Raw genomic sequence first — 15,760 nt, forward strand, 5'->3', positions numbered from 1 at the left:
CTGAGGTGGGGAGTTCTATGTGTATTCTCAATGGGAATCAAAACTGAGAATACCTGCTTGTTTCAGAAAAATATTCTTCGGATGGTTGTCAAAGCACACCATCTAAATCGGGCCTTACAGCCACACAAGTGTGAGTGCCTTTAACGCCACCACTGTTACAGAATTCATCAATTTAAAAATTCATGCAGGATGCAGAAATTCAAGTGTGTATCTGTCCTTCATTTGGAGGTAATTGAAACACACAAATCCCATCTCCTACATAAGGAGCTACAGGAAAAATAGTATGTAGGCATTTATATAACTACTGCATTTTAATGGAAAAGCACAAGGAATTAACTCAAGTATTTGTACGCCTAAGAAAAACAACACTGAAATTATGTAATTTCATGCTGTTTTTTCTATTATAACCTCTTACCCATGTATATATGTAGATTTTTTTACATTAGTATGTTGCCTTCACACCTCAAAATTAATTATGTACATTGTTCTAAATTAAAGTAATTGAAGCAGTCATACTTCAGCATTTTTCTTCATATATTACAGAAGATATATATATTGTATATTCCTCACATTTTATAGAAGAAATAGGATGGGTTTGGAATTTTTTATTTTTAGACATTTTGTAAAACTTTATACATTGCTTTTTAAGACAGAAGAACTTCTATATTGATAAGCACAATGAACTGGCAGGGTGCGTTATACTTGGTATGACATAAAGATGGCTACTTCACTGTTGAAATAGCTGAATATTTTACTTAGTACGCATTCAGTCTCTAAAGTTATTGTAAGAAAAATATATTTTTGAAAGAAATGTAATTAATACAAACTTGGAAAAACAATTCTTTGTAAAGAGAGGAAGCTGTCAATAAAAATACTCTTGGGGTTTGAATTCAGCATGACACCAAATTAGTCTGACTTTATGAACCTAGATTCATTTATTTGTTAAGATAAAACTGTAACTGTACTTGAAATGGGCAGTTTATTTTGTTAGTTTGCTTATGCACATGTGTGTATAGTAGATTTCGATGTGTGTATGTATGGTTCACACATTTTTTGAGGGGAGTATTGTTGGGTGAAGTTGGTTTTGGTTTCGTTTTCTTCCTAAATATAGTTAGAAGTCTGTAATATCTGAATAAAATCTCCTAAACCCATCAGGGACCACAAAAACTCATTTTAAAAGGTCTAGTCTAGCTTTTTGAGCTGAACTCTGTGTGGCTAAATGTGCTGTCAAGGAAAACTGCAGCTCAGATTGAAAACAGGATTTTTGTATGCTCTCCTCGAAGCACCCTCACTGACCAAGTGGTCTCTGTCAGGGCAGAATTCACTGGGTATCTCTGAAGCAAGTCCAGGACTTCCATAAGTATTCAAAGATTCATAAATCTAACTGTTGACAAGATTGTGGTATGATAGAAACATCCATCTAGATATCTCTGCTTGCCTGTGCAAATACTGCTTATCTAGCTTCTTCAGATGTGCAAGTCAGACTTGAAGTCTTCGTCCAAGTAAGTTTGGCAGAAATTAAATGAATGAGTCAAAAGCTGACCTCTGCTTTTGTAGCTTTTTGTCTCTTTCTCCCTGGCCTGATCACGTAAATTATGCTGAAGGAGATTTTCAGGGCTTTTTTCCCCTCAAAATGTGTTTGTTCAAAGTTCCCCTTTTTAATGAACTGTATATTTATAAGGAGATTTTGACGATAATCCTCATAAAGTTTAAATATATTCTCTTTCAGCTCCTAACAGCTGATAACAAGAGTTCTACCTTAGTAGGTTTATAGTCTTACCAGTCAGTATTCTTGATAAAGTATTAGTCCAACCACTGAGTGCCAACTAGATATATCTATCTATATATATATATATATCTTCTACAAACACCTTTTTCATGGCTTTAGACAGAAAAGAAACCTATTGAAACACTCTAGTAAAGATTCAGACTACCTTCTTCATATTAATGTCATGAAAATAATATGATTTTTCTGTTTATTGCTGATTCTATTAAAAAAAATTAATGCTCTTTAAGGGAGGAGAAAAAAACATATGGAGATGATGGAAAGACTTCATTTGACACAGAGAAGTTTCATCTAAATATTTTGAAACTCATATTTTTCATCTGTTTCTATAAGATACCTGTACAGGTCTGGTACATATGTTTAAACAGAGAACACTACAAGATAATGCCTCAAGAGAAAAATGAAGTTGTAACAGAAGAAGAGTCTGTTTATGTTGCAAAAACAATCATATGTTAGAGCACTGAAGCTAGCAGCCCAAAGTTAAATCCTAAGAATTGCTGGTTTGTGTTCATCTTCTAGTATCAAAGCATCACTCAGTAATTTACTGAACAAAGAAACAAGTATCTTACATAATTTTGCAAGTTCTCCCCGCTTTTTAAACTAATTTTGTTTCCATCATCTTGTATATCATTCGAACTGTAGAGAAGATAAAGTTAGCTTTTACATGTGTTGCTGTGTGTTAGTAATACAGAAGGAAAGACTGTAGAGTGCTGTGCTTTAAAAGAAAATACAGGGAAACGAAAAATGATGACTTTTTGGCAGAGTGCCAGCAGGTTTTGTCATTGTGTAAGCCACTGTTAGAGACTGATAATAGGCATCTGGGTTACAGTAACGGAAAAATGTTTCCTTTGTAAAATTCTAACAAAACCTTAGAATCAACATTCAAACAAGAAACCAGTTACATTTTGTCAGCCTTGAAACAGTTTCTATTCCAGTTTAATTAAAAAAGTTCCTAGTGAAGAAAACTTCATTTATTTTCCCTGATTGATGGTGTTCACATGAAAACTGTCAGTTTGCCATCGCCCTTCTGCTGACAGCCTAGAAGGAAAAATGGATGAAAAGGGTGGGAGAAACAATGGGATTTATGAAGCATAACAAAATGGAAAAATGGGCTGTAAAATTGAAGGATATGTGGTAAAAATGGGGTGGTAACCTAAGTAGTTAATTATATAGTATCCATGGCTAGTTCAGGTACTATAGCAGATCAGCTTTAAGTTATGAGTCTTTTAGTAGTCTAAAACAAGACTTTTTATCATTAATAAAGCTAAAGTTATTACTTCATATTATTTTTGTTTGTACTTCGGACTTACTTATGTAAACATTTCTGTTCTTAACTTTATTCTAAGAATTAGGGAATATATTCTTCTAGTCCTAGACACAGATCCTAAAATATTAGGAATTCGAGTTTTATCTTCTTATAGCAAACTGTTAAAATACCTTTTCTGCTAGGGCAATTTTGGCAGTAGTGGCAAAACATGGTTTCTGTTGAGTGAAACTTCATACACAGCATATGAGAGAAACATGGACAATGTTTCAAAAGTTTTCAGTGATTTTATAACAATCTTGCAGTACCTGTAACATAGTCTTTATTACAGCAACAGTGTTTATCTTCAGTAATGTCTCTTCACAGCTGAACAACTAGCTTTAAAGATTATTTTTGTTAATGTTTTAGCAGTAAAAAAGTGTCAGTATGGATATACAAGACAGGAAGAGGGAAAATAAATGAACAAAAAAAAGAAAGCCAAGAAAAAAAAACCCACAACCAAACCAATCAAAAACCTTCTTTTTGAGATTTAGATACCATTATGGGGAAGTGGGTCATAGTGCAGGACATCTGTTTTGACCCATTATATAAAATAATCTCCATTGGCTTTCAAAAAAGGTACTACTGCAGACTAGAATGTTTTCATTGCAAACTTGAGTAAACCAACTGCCTAGATCTCTTTCTCTACTACATTGATATAACTGAAGTTGATACTTTTTTTTATGTGGAACTTTAACAGAGTAAGTTAAGTAATCTTTCCGTATTTTTTAAAGCAAATTACGCTATTTTCTAAGTTTAAACCACATGTAGTTTGCATAAATATTTAAAAGTAAATGCCAGGCCTCTTCATATTTGATGAGGTATTTACTGTTTAGGTGTAATTTTTCCTTCTTTGAAATTCCAATACACAGAAGGCTGTTCTGTGATGCTGAACAAAATTCATTTTTAATCTGTGATTAAAACTAGAAGTTTCCCATTGCCCATGTTTTGTCATGTTGTGCGTTGTAAGCACTTGAAAGAAGTGATGCTGTGATTAAATTGCTGAATGGTTTTATATCCATGCAGTCCTTTTGCAATTACTAATTAACTAATGAAGTTTATGTAACTTGCGTCACCTACTAAGAGTCACCATCATTCATGTCAGTAAGCTATAAAGCTGCTAGAATCTTCCATTAATGCTGCCATCCTTGCAATTCCAAAGGCTACTTTTCTTTTTAATGTCACTTTAAAAAAGCAGATAGATTTTTTTAAATTAAAATAGGTACATTTCTAAGCTGATACGGTTATCTCTTTCTTGGGCAAGTGTGGTTGTACTTTGAGACGAAAACCTGTAACTGGGGAAGAGAAAAGCCAACCTGTTGTATATTTCACACTAATGCAACTCCTGATTCTTTTGGATTTATTGCTGTTACATGCTTTGAGTTGTTAGGCCTCTTTTTATACACCTGTGTGACTAATAACTAAAAATTATAACGCTTACTGGAATAAGAAGTATGACATTGAGATTAAAAGCAAAAGTTCAGTATCTGCAGAACTTTTTAATTTATTGTGGTGCTGTAGATAATGCAGTGTAAAGTTCTCCAGACCACCATCTGTTTCTGCTCTGTCTGACCCAAGGGATGTATAAAACCACTGATGGAAACTGAAGTTAAGGAACAAACCTGTATTTTACAGAACTTCATATCATTTGATTGAGGTTTGCAGAATCTTTGCAAAAAACAGTAATATTCCTTGTAGAATGATTTAGCTGCACCCTGTAGGAAAGACGTATGAGAATATACTATATTAACAGTATTAGTTCTTTAAATATTTCTCCAGCCTTTTGAGGTTCCTCTGGTGCATCAGCCACTCCTCCCAGTTTTGTGTCATCAGCAAACTTCCTGAGGGTACAGTCTACCCCATCATCCGGATCTTTAATGAAGATGTTGAACAGGACTGGACCACAGTATTGGTGCCTGGGATATGCTAGTGGACTCCCCCTAGGCTGTGCCACCACCCTCTGGAGCCAGCCATGCAGCCGGTTTTCAGTCTGCCTCACTGGCTGTTCATCCAGCCTGATCATCAACAGCTTCTCTATGAGGATTTTGTGGTTTATTCCCTGCTGTGTTGTCCCTCCAGCTGTAAAAGGTGCTATTAATGGATACTTGTCTCTTGGATTTTTAAAACCAGATGAGTGTTATTTTAATAACTTTTGCAGGATACAGCAGAATAAATAAATTTAAATGGTTGTGTATTTAAGAAAATTACTGTGTTACTTTTCCTCAGTGTTAGCTGGGGAGTTATAAATAATGCCTCTAAAATTTGAAAAGTAATGTTTCTCTTTAAATTCCTCAATGAAACAAGAAAAGTACTGTGCCATGCTTTTAAGGAAACCTGTAAGATAACTCAGTTGACAATCTTTATTTCTTGAGCCCTATATGGTAAACAAATACCCAAGTCTCTCAATTCGTACTTCATTATCACAAAACTTGTGGAAAGTAGCCATTCTTCAGTGGCTAATATCTGAGGTAGTTACGCTGAGTCAGTCAGTTTGTTGGTTTTGTTTGGGGTTTTTATCCCCCTCTTCACTGCTTATTACTGATCTGGATTAAAATATTATCCAATATTCTGGTTCTTCATTTTGGGGGAAGTAATTGGGTTCACTGAATTTTCAGCAAAGGACTGTTACTTATTTAGAGGGCATGTCTGTACTACAGTTTTCAAGAACATTGAAATTAAACAACAAAAGGTTGGGGGTCTTTCGTATCCAAAAATATTTTCAAGCTGTTCTCAGCAAAAGGCCCCTATAGGCATTTTCCCCATTTTTAGCACATTTTCACCCCCTTCCCAAGTTTTCCCAGATTGCTTTTACAGACCTGTGAGTCTTTACAAAACAATAATCAGTAATATTTTTCTGTCTTCCTCTCTATGCATATGTGAACCTCTTGTTTAGAGAAATAAAATTTTTCAATGTATGTTTGTGGAGAACGTTACTTTTAAAAATCTCAGTGATTTATTGAAGATTTTTTTAAAGTGAATCAGAATTCATCCCATAACACATATCCATTTTATTCATCTATCCTCACCTGAGAGCCTACAATTATTTTACTATACTGGTACTAACATATTTTACCTTATCTAGTTCTTTAAATATGAAGTTTGCTTTTAGTCTTTCACTTCAGGAATCTGAAATGTTTTCATAAGGGGTTTTTCTTTTCCCGTTATGTAGTTTTCATTTTGAGTCCTCAGATCTTCACAGTTTAATTGTACTTAGTCCAGTACTAGATACCTGTTAGCCAGAATATGCTATTCCCAGGTATACTTCAAAGATCCTTTTCCATATTTGGTAGTTACATTCTCATTCTTCTTTGACTGCACAGGTACAACCAGATGGTCTGTCTTGGTAATACTACCATTCTAATATTCATTTTTATTGATTAGTTTTTTCCAGATACTGGCATTTAACTGAATGCTTTTCCTCAGCATGTTATTGTAATCTCCTTTCTAATCAAAAGCTATGGGGTTTTTTTCTGTTTATAATGTTACTAATCAAATTCAGTGCACATTCCTGTTGTAGTTATGAATACAGCAACGCTTAAAAGATTGATCATATTCAGAGGCCTACTTTCTCCATAGCAACTTCATCTTCCAATGTGCAGTAGTGAGGAATGACCAGTTCTTTACAAATTCTACTGAAACTCAGTGTTTCCTGTACTCCTTCCTGTTACACCTGTTGCAAGGCAGACAGCCCCTATCCTGGTGACAAACTCTATAGAGCCACAAGAGCTCATTCATGGCTTTACATTTCTTTTGCCAGATACTATTTCTTACATCATGTTTGATTCAACTCGGGTTTCCCTGTGCATCTTTTACTCTGAGGCAAAGGAGGACAGTCTAGCCTTCTCTTGCAGAACAACTAACATTCTCTGATTGCAAGCACAATTAAAAGTAGTGTGATGTATGACGTCTTGCTAGCTTATCAGATTCCACATCCAAGTGGCTAATTCTTTTTAATTTTCTAAAGGTTGTTTTTCAGGTATGTTAGTTCAAGATGTAGCACAACCTTGTTAGCCAAACTTTTGCTAACAGAACCTCTTTCTCTTCGTAATTCTCAGGGAAGCTTTTTTTGTTTGTGTGTCATTCTCCTCTCCAGCTTTTTGAGGAAATTTCCAGGTATTAATATTTATTGTGAAGCTTTTTTCTTTACTCTTTCCTTACTTTTTATCTTTGAAAACACTGTCTGAAGTCAACAAAGATAGCAACTGATAATTTCTTTTCCTAATTGCTATTTATTGGTGGCTTTTGAGGGCTTTTTTTTTTTCCAAATGTAAAATACCTATTGAGGGTAACGTAAGCTTTCATAAAATGCAAGGAAGGAATTAAACATTTATAAACTTAATTCACAAAGTTAAAATGCTGCTCTAAGCTAGTACAAGAATATGTAATAAGGTGCAGTCTTTCATTTCATCCCCTTCTGGGGAAGCCAGTAAGGCTTCTGTTTGTATTTGAAGAAAATGGAAGGACTCCCTGTTTAATATACCTAATAAGCAGAGTTCCTATGTAGTTCTTAATAGTAACTGTGAGATTTTTTTAAACTCTAAATAGTAAAAGAAGATAAAAGCCATTGCAAGAACTCACTTGTAGGATCTTCACTGCACTAAGAGTTACTGCAGATCTGTTTTAATGCAACAGTAAGATTTCAGCATGTATGAAGGCAAACACATGCAGGTAACTAAAACTAGTGGTGTTGTCTCTGTAGGTTGTTGAGAAGAGAAGCTCTTGCTTGTTTGATAGTGTTGAGGAGGTATTATTTGAACTATTCTGTAGTTTATAGGGGGAGGATATATACCATGATGATATCTGAAGTAGATGAACCGAAAGTGTTATGGTAGTGTTTTCATAGGCTTTTCTGCAGCAAGAGTTTTAGTGTTCTTTTCATCTTTTTCTTAAAATCTGAGCTGTCTAGTCTGGCAGATCATTTCATAGTGAAAAAGGGAATATTCTCTGTTCATTTTGGCATGTAATTTCCTAACAGTACGTCTTCGTCAGTGCATTAAAAATGTTTTACAGCCAATATTTCTAATCTGCCACTAAGCGATGAAAGGGAGTATTCCTAGAATTTATTTCATTTTAATAAGAACTTATACAAAAATCTGTGCACTGCACTGAATAAACTATGTTAATTCATTTTAGAAAGTCGTAATAGTAAGCATGAGCTACACATACAACAAATTACTTATCCTTCCTGCAGGATTTGTAAGTCCTACAATAAACTAGGCTTCCCAGCTCTCATTTTGGATTACTTCTGAATTCCCCTGGGAGCCACTTTTGTGGCAGATTCCATTTGGTTTCACAAGGCCTAAAGGGGGAAAACTTGGCATAGACCACAAATCTCTCACATTAGGAACAATTTGTAAACCGCGAACAGAGGCAGCCAGAGTCCGTCCCCAGAACAGGCTGCTCCTGTTAGTGCCATTGTCTGAAAAGGATTGGTTTGCCATTTCCCAGATGACCTGCCTATGGGTAGAGAGATGTGAAAAGTTAGAGACAAAAATGTTTTCTACAGAGTGAGGAGGGAGCTTTCTTGTACAGAAAGGAAGGAAATACCTCTGTGGGATTTTATTTTTTCCCTTCTTGGTCCAAAAAATACAAAGAGGCCCTCTGTCTTTAATGCGAATGTCAGCTTTAAATCTTTTAGGTTTGGATTAACTCTGTAAAGGAAAAAAAAATCTGACAGGCTTTCAAATATGACGCAGAAAAACTTCTTTTTTTTTTTTTTCTCAATTCATGTTGTTCATTTGTAAAGCCAAAGGCTGGATGGACTGAATAGTAGGCGCCAGTTGTTCCTCCATTCATAGTTAGCATTACAATAGTCAGAATTAACATCCTAAGACCTACATTATCACTTTTGCTGTTTCACCAGCAAACATTTAATACAGGGTGGCTAAGGCAAGGACAGCTCTTTGCTATGTCCTTACAAATAAAAAAAAAAATGTTGTTAATAATAGGAAGTTAAAGTCATCATTACTTCAAGTTGTATTTTGTGCTTGTTTATAGGAAACTTGGTCTCTCTGATTGCTATGTAATTATAAAATGTCTTGCAAAATGTAGTTGCGATAGACATTTCCTATTAGTTGCGGTTTAAGGAAATTACTATTTCATCAAATACGTCAAGTCATGTTTTGCTTATAAAGTGACTGTGCTAATGCATTTTCTCCACTTACTGATACAAATTTTTTTTTCCTCTATTGAAAATATGAATTGTTTTATTTTGAACCTGCCCCTGCTCAGTGTTTACACCTTTGCTGACAGCTGTTGGCAGAAATAACTACCAGCATTTCAGGCAGTATCTATGTCCTTTTAACGTAGTTACGGAAAGTTTCTTGAATTTTCAGTTGAAATACATTCTTATGCTTTCCAAAGAATCAGTGCCAGTAGGAATTGGATACAGAAATAAGGTAAACAGAACATTTTATGTGATTCATAAGAGAATGTGATTCTTTTTTGCTGAAAATAGTTCACTTTTATTTTTATGCATCGACATAGCACATATAATTCTAAAATGTTCATGTATGCGCATTCAGAAATTAGACTCAGGTGCTGCAAGCTACCTGCAGTTTTCTTCTAATTAATATTAGGAAAATGTCAACTTATTTATTTTAGCTGCATACTGAGGTTTAACCTTTGAAAGGAATTAGTCTCCAAGTAATGAAGCAAAGGATTTGAAAGAGTATTGTTGTGTAGCAATGTTATATTCAGCCTCTGTGCAATCTAATTACATTATAAAGGTATTTTTAATACCGACTGCAAAACAATCTTCAGTAATGTACTTCATTATGTATTTATCATACTCCTTGCATCCATAATATTGTTGTTGTAGATACTTGGGCATGAATTACAAGGGTAGATTAAAGGTGGTTTTGGTTGTTTTTTTTTTCCTATGATGTCAGTACATTATGTTTGTTTTGACTTTTTACTATGTTTTAGTTTTTAGTATGTTTACAGACCAAGTCATGAACAGCAGAAATGTACATTCTATATATATTTATGTATTGTAAAGTGGTGTATAAAAAAGCCAACACACAGCTAAAAGCAGTGATCTGGTTTGCAAATATTTCACCATGCATTAATGTGTTAAATCTTCATTTAGCCATATGTTGCATACTTCCATGATTTGTTGTTTTCTTAGTTCTCATTTTTATGCAGTTTCTTGGAGTCCTTGGCAGTGTGGGAACTGCGGTACAGTCAGTGGTCAGAGTTATATCGCAAAATTATTGTAACAGTGTTCGATACCCATATCAAGGGTTGTCAGAAATCTGTTAGGGTTGATTGCAAATAAGAAATTGTGCTCATAATGTATTGACAGAGATTGGGGAGGGAGGGAATTTCGATAAATCTGATTTTAATGGAAATGTCTATGGTCAGCACAGTGGTGTAGAGCAGTGTTGTGGAGGGATAGATTACACCCCCCCCCCCCCCCAAAGAGCTAAGTGGTGTGGTCTTTCTACCAGCTTCTTAACATGAATTAGTACTTACTATCTACTGGATTTCTATAGTGACTCGGGATTTTAGAAAGGAGTTCAAGTTTCATTTCCCGTAGAGAGTCTAGAATGGTTCCTTTAAATTTGGTTTTTTGATACTCTCAACCAAGTAATTTAGATTTCTAGGGTTTTTTTCCCAGTTCTTGTAATGACATGATTACATTTTGTGCTTTATTCCCTCCAGGCAGCTATGATGTTCAGCTCTGGAGTGTTTTGGATGGGACTTCTATGTATTCCTATGACAGCTTTACTTCTTGATGTAGTGTACAAAGTGTGAGTACAAAAATGCTGAGGTTTACGGGATAAAGTACTGACTTTTAAATATTTGTTCTAATTACTAACATAAGAAAAACAAATTAAGATCAGTTCTGGTTATCATAAAAAAATATTTTTCACCTTGTTTATTTTTGACAAACTTTTTTACAAGCATTAGTGATATTTTAAATGTTTCAATAATTTAATGTCTTTTTAATAAATGCTTGTTGCTTCTAATTTGCCAGAACAGCTGATAAAATACATTACTTAGACCTGCTTTATATTTCTTCTTGTAAAGATTAAGTCATCTGGGAAAAATGGATTTGTAAATTGAATGTTTATGTAAGTATTAAAACAATCTGTTCTTTTACTCTCAAGAAAAGTAATTCTGGCAGTATTTTGTATTACTTACAGAGTAAAGAGAGCTACTTTTAAGACACTGGTAGATGAAGTTCAGGAGCTGGAAGCAAAGTCTGAGGATCCTGGGGCAGTTGTGCATGGCAAGAGGTACTGTAAAAATCTCTGGATCATTCTCTTCTTTAAGAAAAAAAAACTCTAAATATTTCCTGCCTTATGCATATATCAAAGACAAAAGGCAAAAGGTTATTTTTTGAAAATCCATACAAGCAAAAAGCGTCTGTAAGAGGTTTCAGTTCTACTGAGCCCCTATGTTTTTTCATATGCTTAGATGTAAGTTTTTACCAAAGGCTTTAAGTGATGTGTTTCATTGTAGCTGACTGTTACATTTCTACATAACTTGAGACAGATTCTAATTGTGTCATTTTAGACTGTTAACAAAGTCACAATGAGTTTAAACCTGCATCATTCACTAGTATAGTTATAAATTTGGCCTAAGCGCAATTAAAAAAAAATATATATACACACACACATTTAAGACCTGGTTGGTAAATAAGGGCAAACAGCAAAATCTGTCTAGGATTTGCTGAAATTTAATAGAACAAGCTGGCTTTTAATCTAATGCCAGTCCAGAGCAAACAAATTTGACTAACCTACATGAGGTAAGAAATAATTGTAACTGAAGATACCACAAGAATTCCCTTATTACATCCTCTTCCATGGGTTAGGCAAGTAATCTGAAAAGGGAGAAGGTAAATCTGAGCAATCAGACATTCTTATATGTGTAAACACAGCCTAAAGGTGTGCACTCACTAAAATACTTCAGATTTTTTGACACCAACTGAATCTATAGCAGGCACTTGCTGGATGGGAGTATGAGATGACAAAGTCTTCTTTTCCCCCACTTCCAATTCATTCATGCCACTTGGCTGAGATAGGGTTTTCTTTCCTTGTCTTCATTTTCCTGAGTCTAAAAAAAGGCAAAACTTGATACTTAATTTTCGCATTCTTTCTTTCCTTTGGATTGCTGTTCTTTTAGTATCTTCATGGCAAACAGCTTAACCAAGAAGGCTTTTTTCCTACCAAGCTATGCATGAAAAGAGACCAGGAGAAAACAACCAACAACAAAAAAAACCCACAAACAACCACTTCTTTTATTTTAGGTTCAGTTTTCAGGAAGTACCTTTTGTTCATGAAGATACTCAAATTTCCTTTCTCCTTCAGTCTTACTGAATCCCTGAATCCCTCCTTCATCAGCTTAGTAGGATTTGCCAGGCTGAAACCAAATTACATTGGATACCACCGTTTCTAATGGGTGGAATATTCAGCTTGTGTTTGATCCTACTTTTCCTTTCTTTTCCTAGCAGTTATTGTCACAAAAACGTTTTGTCTGTGGTGGCATTCTAGTATCTTCCCTCGTACCACAGACAAATATGAGAGGCGGTACCATGAGGCCTGATAGCTCATCCCACCACCTATGGAACACTTAGTCTAGTGTGGCGGTATACATATGTCCTGGGTTCAGCAGTAGCAGTCATTTTTCTCCTTAGTAGCTGGTGCAGTGCTGTGGTTTTGACTTTCAGAGCTGATAACACCAACGTTTTTAGTTGTTGCTCAGTGATGTTTACTCTGACCAAGGACTTTCTGAGTCTCATGCTCTGCCAGGGAGGAGGGGAAGCCAAGAGGAAGCAGAGACAGGACACCTGACCCAAACTAACCAAAGAGGTATTCCATACCACAGCACATCATGCCCACTATATAAACTAGGGGCAGTTACCCTGAAGGGCTAGATCACTGCTTGGTCAGGCTGGGTATCGGTTGGCGGGTGGTGAGAGGTTGTATTCTCTTCTCTTGTTATTTCCCTTATCATTATTATTACTGGTGGTAGCAGCAGTGCTTTGTGTTATACCTTAGTTACTGGGCTGTGCTTATCTCAAACCGTGGGAGTTACATTCTTTCGATTCTCCTCCCCATCCCTCTGGAAGCAGGGGGAGGAAGGGGGAAAGTGAGCGAGCAGCTGCGTGGTTCTGGGTTGCCGGCTGGGCTTAAACCATGACAACATAGGAGCACTTAACTGCATAGTGTCTCCTGTGAGGCTCTGTATGCTATCTTTGTAGCAGCAGCTTCAGACTGCAAGTACTGCAAATTCCCCTAGTTGATGACAGTTCCTGCATTGAGCATCCTTTTCCTTCACTGCTGCAAGACCCAGGTAGTGCTTGCAAGAATAAGTTCTCTTACCTTTAAAGGTGATCTAAATTCACTGTTATGGATGCCTCTCTCCAGTGGCAGTGCTTGTTCAGGCAGCTTCAGGGCAAGATCTTCCTCTAAATTAACCAAGCTACATGTCAATGTGATGAGCTTTGAGCCAGAAGCAATATGTGCTGTTTGCTGTTTTGCAAAGAGCAGAGTTATAAAAGAATGAATTCCAGAAAAGAAAGCAGATATTAGTACTAGACAGTGCTAAAAGGGGAACATCTTGTGGATGCAGAAGAAACTAAGGAAACGTAGGGTTTTAGTGTTCCATACTTGCATTCCTGAAACTGATGTATTACCAAATTTAGCTACTTTTACTTCAGTTGTCTAGGCAGTATGCTTTTCCTTCATCCTACAGAATGTCTTCCAAATCCCTTCTTATTTAGGCAAGATGAACTTGGGGGTTTCACCACTAATTTTATAGTTATATTTTATCCCACAATTAAGTGCTTAAGAGAGCTTCACGAAGGTTGTTTAGATACCTAACGGAATGTCTTTCTTAGGTCTATTTCTTCTCCATTAAGTTATTAGACCTATATTCTTTGAAGTATACAAGCATCCACCTAGCATGCAAATCATTGGATATTAGACATCTTAATATCTCTTAAGCATTTATTCCCTCTATTATTTTTTTTAAAATTACATCTTTAATTCAGGTAATGGAGCCACTACTTCACCCTTTATGGAGAAAGTATTCTTATTAAAGAAATGCTATGATGAACTGACTTGCATCTTCAGAAACATGATTGAACTATTATAAATATTTTTGAGTCTCATAATTTGCAGAAAGGGATTTTGAAGGGGATTTAAAATTCTTACCATTGAAAGCTCAGGAAAAGCATTCCTATTGTATCTTGCTGTTTCAGTATGTGTAAGGGTGTGCAATCAGATTTTTCCCCAAAACTGTCCAAAAATATCAAGGCCATTTTGGCTTTGAGCAACCTCGTCTAGTGGAAGGTGTTCCTTCCCGTGGTAGAGGGTTGGAACTAGGTGAGAGCACAGTAGAAGAAGGGCAGAATCACCTCCTTCAACCTGCTGGTCACACTTCTTTTGATGCAGCAATTAGAATAGCTTCAGTTGATTAAAAAATTTATTCCACAAAAAGTATTAATTCTGTCATTACAGCGTTTGTGATTGAAATGCCACAAGGCCATTTCTACTTGAAATTACTAAGGTGAAAGGATACTTTTTGTGTATAAATCATTGTTCAAAAACAGTCTTTCTGATACCATGTATATAATACTTAAACTGATATAACACCATTAATAGTACAAAAATATTTTTACTGAATTGAATACTGAATAGACTAACAGTAACATCAATAACAGCCCAGACTTGTGGAAACATCTTTAGATATGTATACTGCAAGTGCTGCTTCATATAATTACTGTTTTTCATTCAGTGCCCTTGCCATTTATTTTTAGACCATCTAAGTGGTTGGTCAAGAGTATATAAAGTAGTAAAAATGTTTTCTATAAATGCCATTAAATACCTGTAATTGTATACATTTCATCTTCAAAAATATTTAATATTCTGCTTGTCCATATAGGTACACATAATAAGCATAGGCATTTAGTAAGGCATAAGCATAGGTGTTATGATTTATCATTGGTTAATTACAAAACTATGTTTTCTTGGCTTTGCATTTGTTTTTTTAAATACGCTTTTGAATGGCAACAGGGTGATTCATAATAAAGAGTCTGCACTATTTCAAGTATAGAAATAGAGCAGAATTTAATACCTGAATAGCTGGAAGCATTTTTCTTTTCCCAAATGTATTTCCTTCTTTATTTGTATTTTCTATACCAGCAATCAGATCTGTGCAGTGGAAACTTCATTTCATTAAACATAAACTAAGAAACGTGTATACTTCATGTTCTCATAAAACTTAAGGCACTTAAAGCAACCTGAGCATTTCATTCTGGAAGGCAAGCAAAGAATAATGGTGGTACCAAAAATTCTAGAATAAGCCTGCTATATTTTTAATCAAATGGGGTTTTGGTAGAAAGCACCTGTCAAAAACAAAAATTTCATAGAAATTAGCTGATGTCAACTCGCATTAAGAAGGGTTTCTCACATGTGTTGCGAAACAGATACAGCTGATAACTGTATCTAGGTATTCACATGGTCTTCCACCTCTTTCCCATCTTACATGAAGATATTTTTTCACTCTCTGTATCTGTGTGGTTTAAACCTCAGTCCATAATTTTTTATTAATCTTGTCACTTTAATAGTTTGTAGTTCTGAACTAAAAGACAAGGCTTCTGTGCAGCCTAGAGGAGCAAGTGGTGGGCAGGAAGGGTGGGCAAGAGTAATCCCCAAAGA

General features: G+C 35.4%; 1 protein-coding gene across 5 annotated transcripts in view; it reads left to right on the forward strand.

Moving 5' to 3' along the window:
* The window catches only part of ATP8A1 (ATPase phospholipid transporting 8A1), a 119,280-nt gene that overhangs the window by 93,443 nt on the left and 10,077 nt on the right, over positions 1–15,760 (forward strand). For all 5 annotated transcript variants that reach the window (XM_065698091.1, XM_065698065.1, XM_065698084.1 and 2 more), the window contains 2 exons: positions 10,755–10,843; positions 11,240–11,332. In XM_065698091.1, coding sequence (XP_065554163.1) covers positions 10,755–10,843; positions 11,240–11,332 — 182 coding nt within the window. The remainder of the gene's footprint in view (positions 1–10,754; positions 10,844–11,239; positions 11,333–15,760) is intronic.

This window comes from Lathamus discolor, chromosome 1 (genome assembly GCF_037157495.1).
Source record: "Lathamus discolor isolate bLatDis1 chromosome 1, bLatDis1.hap1, whole genome shotgun sequence".
NCBI lineage: Eukaryota > Metazoa > Chordata > Aves > Psittaciformes > Psittacidae > Lathamus > Lathamus discolor.